This window comes from Centroberyx gerrardi, chromosome 5, assembly GCF_048128805.1.
Source record: "Centroberyx gerrardi isolate f3 chromosome 5, fCenGer3.hap1.cur.20231027, whole genome shotgun sequence".
NCBI classification, from domain to species: Eukaryota; Metazoa; Chordata; class Actinopteri; order Beryciformes; family Berycidae; genus Centroberyx; species Centroberyx gerrardi.
Window position 1 is genome coordinate 25,526,655 of NC_136001.1, and position 11,077 is coordinate 25,537,731.

The 11,077-nt window shown below is 43.5% G+C and overlaps 1 protein-coding gene across 1 annotated transcript; it reads left to right on the forward strand.

Moving 5' to 3' along the window:
- The first annotated feature begins 1,202 nt into the window (after nt 1-1,202).
- rpn1 (ribophorin I) lies at nt 1,203-8,705 on the forward strand. Its single transcript, XM_071894669.2, has 10 exons — nt 1,203-1,558; nt 2,247-2,311; nt 2,638-2,944; nt 3,041-3,250; nt 3,341-3,533; nt 3,817-3,916; nt 4,016-4,154; nt 5,866-5,985; nt 6,199-6,444; nt 7,139-8,705. Exons 1-10 carry the CDS (start codon nt 1,301-1,303, stop codon nt 7,319-7,321), a joined length of 1,821 nt encoding a protein of 606 aa, XP_071750770.1. The 5' UTR covers nt 1,203-1,300; the 3' UTR covers nt 7,322-8,705.
- The last annotated feature ends 2,372 nt before the right edge of the window (nt 8,706-11,077 follow it).

Below are 11,077 nucleotides of genomic sequence, written 5' to 3' on the forward strand. Positions count from 1 at the left end.
CTGTTTAGCCAGAGAGCTAAAACCTGCATTGACACAGAACACCAAGAATATCACATGAGAATAAAAAATCGAACATAGTCACGACAGGGAACTAAAGGCAAAGATTGAGTAAAGGTGTAGAAAAACAAAAGAAACTGACTTAGAAACTATCTTAGCATTAGTTAGGCTACATGCTTCATATGCTTGGATAACATCATGACTTCTGAATGATGATATTAATTGATTGGGCATACAGAGCAACAAAATCTATTTATTTTTTTAAATTAAATTAAATTAAATATAATTAAATTGCAACTTAAATGTAATGATCATTGGAAATAAGTTCAATAACAGTGTGTTGATGTGTAATAATAAAGTAGTTGTGTGGGTCAGACTGACTGTTTTTCTTTCAAAAACAAGAAAAAAAACCCCGTAGTATTTAAAAAAAGTTAAAATGGATTTTTTTTTTAAAGTATTTAAAAGTATTTTAATAACTGGTTGTACATATTAGATGAGAAGATTTGATGAGGTGTTTGAGTTCTGATTGTTTTGAATAGCATAACATTACATAGGCTATTTTATTTAGAATTCTGTGCTATTTTCTTAATGCTTTCCTTGGAGTTGGTTGGTTGATTTTCTTCCAACTCCTCAAGCTTTTATGATAAAGATGTAAAGTATTACTTTGATATATCAAACATTGGTCTAGCTGAGGAGTTGTTTACAGTGATTGTAATTGTGGAGGTAGTCCATAAAGATTTTGTGGGATGGGGGCCAGCTTATTTCATAATGTTGTGTTTATAAGTCACTCTGGATAAATGCCTAATTGGTCTACAGAAGTTTTTGTACATTGGCAAGGTGGTAGAGTGGTTATTTATTTATTTTATTTTATAGCTACCGTATTTAAGGTACAGTAAAAATAGAGACTTTAGCAGATCTTGTGGGATCTAGATGTAGATGGATGCACACCAAGCATAACAAATGCCCCCTATGCTGTAGGCCTACTACTTTCATTAATGTTGGTAGTTAATATTCACCAAAGGTTTCTCAGATCAGTCTTGCTGGAATTATATAAAGGCCTATTTTCTCTCAGTTATTCTGAACGGCACAGGTCAGCTTTCACAGGCTTCCTGATGCAGAATGCTTAGTTTTTTTTGTAGTACCATGCTACCGTAAGTTTTCATAGCGCGCGCCGTGACGTCATCACGTCAGACTGAATGAAGCGTCATCCTTTCTGGTGTAGAGCGGCGCGGCGGCCTTTCTTTGCTGCTCTACATTTCCCCCAAGCTTTAATTCCGCTCTTAACCCGGTATTTCAGTCCTTTATGTCTTTAACCACGACTCGAAAGATGCCACTTCTTGGCGTTTCCGCTTGCCTTCTGTTTCTCGCTGCTCTGAGCTCCGAGGTGTCAGCCAACGGTCTGGTCAACGAGGAGGTGAAGAGAACAGTGGACCTGAGCACCCATCTGGCCAAGATCACTGCGGAGATCCTGCTGTCCAACCAGGGTGACTCTGCCGTACAGAGCTTCACTTTAGCGATAGAGCCTGACTTGGCCCCGCACCTCGCATACGTCGGAGCCTCGGTAAGCCATCAGTGAATGAAACAAGCCAAGACTTCTGCTTGTTACGAACCCGCTAGCTTTAGCATGTTAGCTAGTTTGCAATGCATGTATGCAAAATCTTGCAGCTGTCAAATTTCGCGTAGCTCTCTTTGGAATTAAAACAACCCACGATACTGTCCTGTTTCATAGTGTGCCACTGCATACATTTTCCATGTATAACCTGAATGCATTAACTCACAGCTATGACCCAACTAAGTTATGTGATTCAATGAGCTCTCTGCAAGCTTGGGAGTAAACCAGGCTAGCCAACGTTAGCAACATGTCACCGTTTATACTGCTCGGTGTATGGGATCTGCACTGGTGGATTTGCTGTGAGCATAATTTTACTGAACAGATTAAACCAGACATGATATAGTCATGTTGAATTGTCATGGGTTTGGGTAAACGGGATGTTCACTTCCGCAGCGCTGCACGTTCTGTCAGTGGCTGAATGACACGTATGCGCTGGGCAACTTACTTCCGTGTATGGGTGCGCAGGCCTGCCCCCTTCCACTATGAATGAAACGATTACAGTACAATCTAATGGATATATGAATGTTAATTGCTTTGTTTTCAGTCAGAATAATAATATACATTCCTCTCATGCATGTCCTACACCGTTTACATGTACTGGATTGGGCTTGATGCTAACGCAATCTCGTTTCCCCAGGTGAAGGGTGATGAAGAGGAGGATGGCACTCTTGAACTCAAGCAGACAACAATTCAGGGACAAAGGTAAGAAATTAATCATGTGTTTTTTAGTCATCTATCCATGTTCTCAGGCAGAGTAAACAACCAAACTGATGGAATTGTGTAGCATCATCTTTCTGTTGATGCTATACCAGAGGCAAATAGTTTGTAAAGGAGAGCCTCCGAAACCAGTAGAACTCCTAACTGTTAACATACTCAACAACATACTGATAACATACATACTGTTTTTCTTAGTTCCTGAAAAGTTGATATTCTAGAGATGCAAGGTTTTCACCCTACAACAGCGACATGCATTTAAATTGTGTCTTATCCATGCTGCTCTCAGTCACGTCTCATGTATTCTCCTGCAGTGGGGTGTTTTACAAGGTGCAGCTGCCCTCCAGTCTGGCAGGGGGTGCTAAGCTGAGAGTGAAGGTGGAGACTGTACTGAGCCACGTCCTGAAGCCCTTCCCCACACACATCACCCAGGCTGAGCGCCAGCTGGTTGTCTTTCAGGGAAACCACTACCTGTATTCCCCTTACCCCACCCGCAGCCAGACCACCCGTGTCCGCCTGGCCTCCAAGACTGTGGAGAGCTACACCAAGCTGGGCAACCCCAGCAAGAGCGATGAGGCCATCGAGTACGGACCCTTCCGTGACGTCGCCCCGTTCAGTGAGGTGTGTCACGGACCGGATTTGACAAGCATCAGATGAAGCTGTATGAAAAAAAGGTTGCTAAATCATTCTGTGTTGTGTATGGTCTCTACTCTTTAGGATACATTGAAGATCCATTATGAAAACAACACCCCCTTCCTCACCATCAGTAGCATCACCCGCACCATTGAGGTCTCTCACTGGGGCAACATTGCTGTGGAGGAGACCATCGACCTGAGGCACACAGGAGCCTTCCTGAAAGGGCCGTTCTCACGTTACGATTACCAGCGGCAGTCTGACAGCGGCATCTCCTCTGTCAAATCCTTCAAGGTGTGTTGGTTTATGCAAAACATTAGTGTCCGAATCATTGGTTTCAGTGTTTCAGTAAAGATGATAATGACTTCTCTTTCTCCTCGACAGACTATCCTTCCTGCCTCTGCCCAAGACGTCTACTACCGGGATGAGATCGGCAACATCTCCACCTCCCATCTGCAGATTCTTGAGGATTCGGTGGAGGTGGAGGTCAGGCCTCGCTTCCCCCTGTTCGGAGGCTGGAAGACCCACTACATCATTGGCTACAACCTGCCCAGCTACGAGTACCTCTACACCCTGGGTGAGTTGATCGCTCATTACCACAACGTAGAGGAAAATTTCCCTCCATATAAAGAGAACTGTTAACAAACAAATGAGTGTATCTTGTGCACTTGAATTAATGAAAATGAGGGCATGAGGTCTATCTTGTGCACACACAATACCATCCTGTGCTTTTGATACAGTAAATCGTTGCTTTGAAATATCCATTTTGTTCCGCTGCAGCTACTCCCTAATTGCTATGTCACCCCACTGCCCCCAGTCTCGGGAGTGATGCTAATGTATCGCATTGTTTTATCTCCTAGGTGACCAGTATGCACTGAAGATGAGGCTGGTTGACCATGTGTATGACGACCAGGTCATTGATTCTCTCACTGTGAAACTCATCCTGCCAGAGGGGGCCAGGTCAGTGTTTAAGTATCCATGTAAGCCTGGGTGGGCATTTTTTACAGTAGCTGAAGTTGATGCTGATTGGTCCCAATTTTCCCTATCTCATCCTATCAGAAACATTCATGTGGATACACCTTACCCAATTGACCGCATGCCAGACCAGCTGCACTATACGTACCTGGACACCTTCGGCCGCCCGGTGCTGGTTGCCACCAAGAACAACCTGGTGGAGCAGCACATTCAGGACGTTGTGGTAAGCTGAGGGGTAGAAAGGGGCAGCAATTAATTTGTTGGGCAGCTAGATGTTTGGACTTAAGGCTAGCAGGTTGACAAAGACCACTTTGCTAAAGTCAGTTGTCATAACTTGAATCTTAATTGCTTCAGTGGATTGGGACACTAGCTATGTTATATGAGTGTTATTAACAACATTTCCAGACATTTTGAAGCCAGAGAAACTGGAATTAAGAGCTATAGTTAGAATTTTTACAGCTACTACAAATCTTATGAATTTGTATGAATTTATTAATTTTCTTTGAGGTATTTTCAAGGTTCTGAAAGTGCTTTTATGCATTATGTGCTTAAAAGTACTTCTGTCAAAATCTGAATTTGGCAGTGTGGTTGAAATAAATTCTCTACTGCAATACAAAACAACGAACCTACGTAGTTTCGTTTATAGTATCAATGCAGTTGAATGTCAGTCTTTTCACTGCACATCGAGCTTTCTGTTGCTCCGTCTTTATTCTGTCTTGTTGCTGGCTCCCTTGTGTTTAGCTGAACTGTTGTAATTGTTCATACCTCATGGTGTTGAGTGGGTGCTTTTTTGCAGCTGTCCTCTTTGCTAATATTTTTGGCCAGAAAAATAAGTTTTTCTCAGACTTTTGTAAAAGATCTCAATCTCTGAGCTTGCAATTGTGTCACCATAAATGAGCAATAGTTGCTCAAACATTTGTGCTGTCTGTGCTAAATTCAGCTTCAAGCCTGTGTGGTAAAATAAATGTTGTGATAAAGTGGTTTGCCGGTTTGTTAATGGAAACCACCATGTTAATCTAGCTGTAGCATAAGAGGATGCAGTAACCATAGCATAGCTTAAAATTCTTAAGTACATGCCCAGAGATACACACGGATGCCTCCATTGGCCTAGGAGCCTTGAATCCTGCTACAACCTTTCTTCCTGTGTCTCCACGCTACTTTCCCATTGTCTAAACAGAGAACAAAATACTAAACAGTACTGCACCCTACTAACCCCCCCCCCCCCCTTTTTATGAAAAAAGAAAATCAGGTCGACCATGCTGATACTTTTTAATTGACATGAGATTTAAGAATATCACCAATTCAGTCACATAATCAATGTGATGGCATTTTTACAGACTACAAAGCATTTTCAGTTTTTGCTCTCGGATACATTTGTGGTTTACTTGGCCTCAGCAGCATGACAAATGTGGTGGCTTGTTTTTGATTATATAAATTCATGCATGGCTATTTTCTACCTTTTAATGAGTGCACTGTACTATCTTGATTCATTCCCCACAGTACTGTATTAGTATGACGCCAAGTATTACAGTTTTTATGATGTTCATTATCAATATTTTTACTCTTCTTGCATCATGGCACAAGTATTGAAATACTGTATCAGAGCTTTCTGGCTATTCCCACTCTTATGTATTACGAGGGCACTGAGGATTATAATATAATATAGAAATTAAGTTTAGACATTACAGTTCAGTTGGAATAAACTATGAAATAGTTGCCTGCCTGCCTCAAAACGCTGTCTTCATGATGCAATTCATCTCCCAGTTAAAGGAAAAAATCCACTTCTCTTGCAATCAAACAGATGTTTTTGGAAAGACCTGAACGTTTTTTGCCCTATGACGGGCTGGAAAACTCTGACAACCCCACTTGGCATGCCTGAACTTGTATGCAAACCCTAAATAATAAACATCTGTTTCTTGCTTTGTGCTTACCAGGTTCATTATACCTTCAATAAGATCCTGATGCTGCAGGAGCCTCTGTTGGTTGTAGGGGCCTTCTACATCCTCTTCTTCACCGTCATAATCTACGTACGCCTGGATTTCGCCATCACTAAGGTATGCCAGTGCTCATGTATTTCTGTGCATGGCATGCAGCTGGGCTCCTGTAAGCAGAAACCTGGCTTGTGTTGGCCTCCGTTTATCCTCCCTGCCCTCTTCATCTCTCCCTCCTTTGGGTTACCAAAGCTATTCTACATCTTTCTCTCTTTATTCAGTTCTTGTCACTTAACTCCTTCCTTGTTTGTTTCCACTACTCCCTTCTCTGATCAGGACCCGGCGGCCGAGGTGCGTATGAAGGTGGCCTCCATCACGGAGCAGGTGCTGACTCTGGTCAACAAGCGCCTGGGTCTGTACCGCCACATGGACGAGGTGGTCAACCGCTACAAGCAGTCCCGCGACACCGGGGCGCTCAACAGCGGCCGGAAGACGCTGGAGGCCGACCACCGCGCTCTCACCAACGACATCAGCTCCCTGCAGGCCCGCCTCAAGGCTGAAGGCTCCGACTTGGCCGATAAGGTGAGTGGAGTGTGTCTGACAGCGTAGATTGAGATGGTCTGAGTTATCTGAACTGGATGTGATGGTGTACGCTATGCTAGCTGGCGGCTAGGTGGATCGGAGTAAGGATGTACTTTCAGTGGATCACAAACCAATGTTTGCTGTCCATGCATATAACATAGAAAAATGACTGAAAGTGGAAAACTTACCCCACAAAGTTCATGTCATTCTTATGATCTCTGACTGTTCAGTGAGTATTTCTGAGCATGAGCAATTCTCTCCCAAAATAAGAACCAAGACTAACCTGTTGTATCATCAAGAGACACATCAAGAGTTTCATCAACAGTGAAATGTTGGCTGGGTTTGTGGACTCATAGGAAATGTGTTTGAGCACTGGCAACAAAATGAGCTTCATTTCATAGTGGTGGCCACAGTTGTGAATCAGAGAATGTGCTCATATCACCAGAATATCACCCCGGGTATTATCACTATTTCCATTATCACTAAGTCAGTCTTCCATTCTTTATCAGTGGAACAGCTGTGGAAATGTTGCTAGATGAAATCAGACAATTCCCCATTGGAGCTTTCGGAGAAGCTTGTTTCATCACTAAATCACTAAATTTCCCAACATCATCGGAATAAGACGTGAACTGTGTTCCAGGGTGGATTTTACCGGAGGTATATTAGAGGTTGACTCCCCTCTGTATGTCCCCAGGTAGGAGAGGTGCAGAAGCTCGATGGCCAGGTGAAGGAGCTGGTGTGCCGCTCCTGCCAGGAGGCGGAGCGCCTGGTGGCGGGTAAGGTGAAGAAGGAGGCCTACATCGAGAGCGAGAAGACGTTGGCCGGCAAGAGACAGGAGCTTGTCAGCCGCATCGACAGTCTGCTGGACGCCCTGTAAACATGTCCTGCCACACGAGCATACACACATACATGCACTCAGACACACACACGTTGCCCCTGCTGCATAGATGTACAACTGATGGTTAATATGTATGAAAATTACAAAAAAAATGTGACACACAAACGCTCACAATGTTTTTTTCCATCCTGGAACCCAGACATGAACAATTAACTTCTCATCTGATGGTAGCTATAGGTTTATCCCAACACTTGTGCCTTCGTGCCTAGTGAGAAACATGAGGTCATTTCGTGCTCGGCTCTACAGCAGCTACATGGTGGCAGTTTTTTTTTTTTGAGTGTGTTCAGCTGCACTTGTTTTAGACTTTGTCACACTCGCCGAGAGTTGACGCTAGGGTTGGGCGGTATCCAATTTTTGACACCGTTAAACCTTCCCCAAATTTTCCCGCGGTATACGGTATTACCATCTGATTAAAAATCACATTGTATGGCTTGGAGGGAGCCGCCAATTCCAAATGATGAATTTATGTAGTCGCTGCTATACCGTTTCCCGCCACAACGTGGCTGCAGTGCACTTCAACTGTGATTTTCACACGACAAAAATGTGATACATTTTCCAGTTTTATTCTCTGAACAACATCAGAAACGGAATAGCAAACGTTGCATATTTAGAGACTGCCCAAAGTTATCTTTTTTTTCGGGGGTGCAGGTTGGGCATCTCTCTCCTCTTCTTCTGCCAGAAATTTTTTTATGACGGTAATGAAACGGACACCGTTGCTATTTTCAAATACCCCGGGATACCGTATTACCGTATTACCGCCCAACCGTAGTTGACGCATCATTTTCATGTTAAAATCTGGACTTTTTTTTTTTTTTTTTTGTATTTTTTCACCCTTTGAATGATTGTTGAAGGTTAAAGGAATTGTTTTGTAATGAATATTTGAGTTGATACATCACAGGTTGTCCCAAGTGTTTTCGGTCTCATGTCTTTACTCACATATGCTTTATAGGTTCTAAGGCTGTCATCTCTTGCTCCTAAGTATGATGGCGATTTTTTTTTTTCTTCTAATCGAATCTAATCCAATCTTGTCATCTTCCTTGCACTTACAACCTTTTTGTCACTTGCCATTTGCCCCTGACTAAAGCTTATGTGTGAACAAAGTTGAAGCTCTGATTCTCTGTCAGCCCAAATCCATTGGGTGATTGTCCTCCTGTTTATTTTTGCAGTCCCTCTGTAATATTTGCCAGAATTTGTATGATTTTTTTGTTTTGTAAGTGGTCCGTTTTCTCCATGAGATTAGTGAATACATGAGATTAGGTGGTATGCGAGAAAAGACATGGGCAATGGAACACGAGTAATGTTTGTAAGTGGGAAATGAAATGGAAAACTACCAAATTTGAAATAAAAAAAAGTTTGAGAAACAGTTTCATCAGTTAGCATGGTTATTCTGATTAGAAGACAATTGTATAAAGATGAATTTTATAACATTTAGTGGTTTTTTTTTTTTGGTTTCTTGGCTGATGAAAAACCTTGGAGATGCCTCAGCAATAGCAATAGCCTTGGTTCATCAAAAGAGGGCGCACTTGTGTCAAGAACCACCAACCAGCTTTATAAGAGTAGGATTTATCTTTTTTTCCACTGTCTCCAGCGGTACTACACTGCATTTTGCCTCAGACAAAACATCATGGTCAATCTGTCCAGTTATCAATCAAAGCAAACTAAGTCATTCGAAAATCCCAAAACAAAAATAGTCCAAATGTACAGCATGATTTCAGGCCCTCTTAACACACTTCAGAGGGAATTTCCAGCACATTGTTACATTCCTGCCCAGCAGGCTTTGGTGCAGAGAAACCCCACCTAGCAACCTCTCCTCAACAATCAGCAGAGTGGCCGTCCCGCCTCGACCACAGTCAGAGCCCAGGATAAACAGGAGATGACACAGGGGTCAGTCTGAGGTCGCCGCTTTCCCTCTGAGGTCGTCAGAGGTCGCGGCAGGTCATTTCCTGCTCCATAATAACAGGCCCCATTCCCCTCGCAATGATAACGTTAACACATTGTATGCGCCATACAATAATCATTCTGAAAATACACAACGGGGGAAAGCAAAGACAATGTCTGTTAGCGCTGATGCTCGGTGCTGGTGAAAGGCCACACAATGGCGTTTTTGTTTGTGTGTTTGTACTTGAGTGGAGATTTGGAGCAGTGAGAGCTTGGAGAGCCGCAGAGTCTCACTCTCACAGCGCGGCCCAGCAGGCAGGCCGCTGCTGCTAGCACACGTCCACCTCACCGCTCCTGGCTGTGCCAAACAAACCGCTGAGCTCATGTCTGCCCGCCACGACGCAACCATGCCATCAAGTCACTGCATGAGGTTGTGTGTTGGAGTGACACAGGGTTCCCAGGGGCCTTGAAAACCTTTGAAGGTTTGTGTGAAAAAGAAAATCAGGCCTTAAAAGTTTTTGAAATGTGTATCTGGCCTTAAAAATACATGATTTTTTAATTATAATATAACACCAAAATTCATCAATCAGCTCTCTGGACCTCTCTGTCCCAGGATCAACACTTCACATCCTGAGCAAAGCCCTGTGATGGAGATTTGCTTTGATATAGCAGCAGTTTTACCAATATTTCACCGTGATCTCTTGAAGATCATGAGCAAAAACTGAGGCCTCTATGATGTGTAATATTGACCAATGGCATGTTTTAGCCCAAAACCTTGAATTTCACCCATCATCATGTATCATACTACTTGCCTCACAAGGCCGCATGTCTAGGGAACCTCACGTTTGGCTTTGCCTCACTATGAAGGCCTATCCACGCCTGACCCTAAAGCCTTATGCCATCATAGTTCACTGATGCATTTGGCCTCCCATATGGCTGTTATATCATTGTGAAGGCATTGTCTTGGTGTGGTATCGGTGCTTGGTTGATTGGTGGATTTCCTTTTCAGCTCCAGCTTCAGCTTCAGCTCTGTCCTCTGCCCCAGGATGTGATTACTGGTCGCAAAAGAACTGAGGTTAATCTGTTGGCCTAAGCCGAGCAAAATACTGTTTAAACCGGAATTCATGTGCAGCACTGTATCCTGATGTGGCAAACACTGAGAGCTGAGACATGCCGTTGTGTATGTGTGTGTGGTGTGTGTGTGTGAGAGGGGGGGATAGGGTTGGATTGGTTGGGGGCACCGTGTGGTTGAGTTGTGACGGTCCCCTTCGGGCATGAAGCTGATTATTATCTTCCTTTCCTGAAATATAGTAGTGTTACAGTCAGAGTGTGCTCTTTCTTTATCTGCCAGAAATAATGAATATGCAAAAAAATGTGAAGTAAAAGCAGGTATCAGTTGAAGGGGTAATCCACAAGAGCTGGGCCTTGTGACGTGGTGGTGATTGATTACATTGAGGGCTCACCTGCAGCGCTCTCCCTCTTAATCTCTCTCGCTCTGAAGTACACACACACGCGCGCGCACACACACACACACACAAAGAGAGAGACAGAAGTCACCAGTCAGGGAACAATATCCTGCTCAGAAGACCCTTCACAGTACACACTCATAAATCACTGAGACAGAGCCACCACCCTCACTGTCACCATGTTATTATGCACACACACACACACACACTTTCACACACACACACACACACAAACCCCTGTTCCCCTAGACATATATTCATTCAATTCATTCATCCCTGCTACCCAACCATAAAAGGATGTCAACGAAAAGAAGAAACAGGGGGAAAAATCTACACTCAAAACTCGCCTTGAAACACACTTCACCTGCATAATACCCTCTGGCTCTGCTTA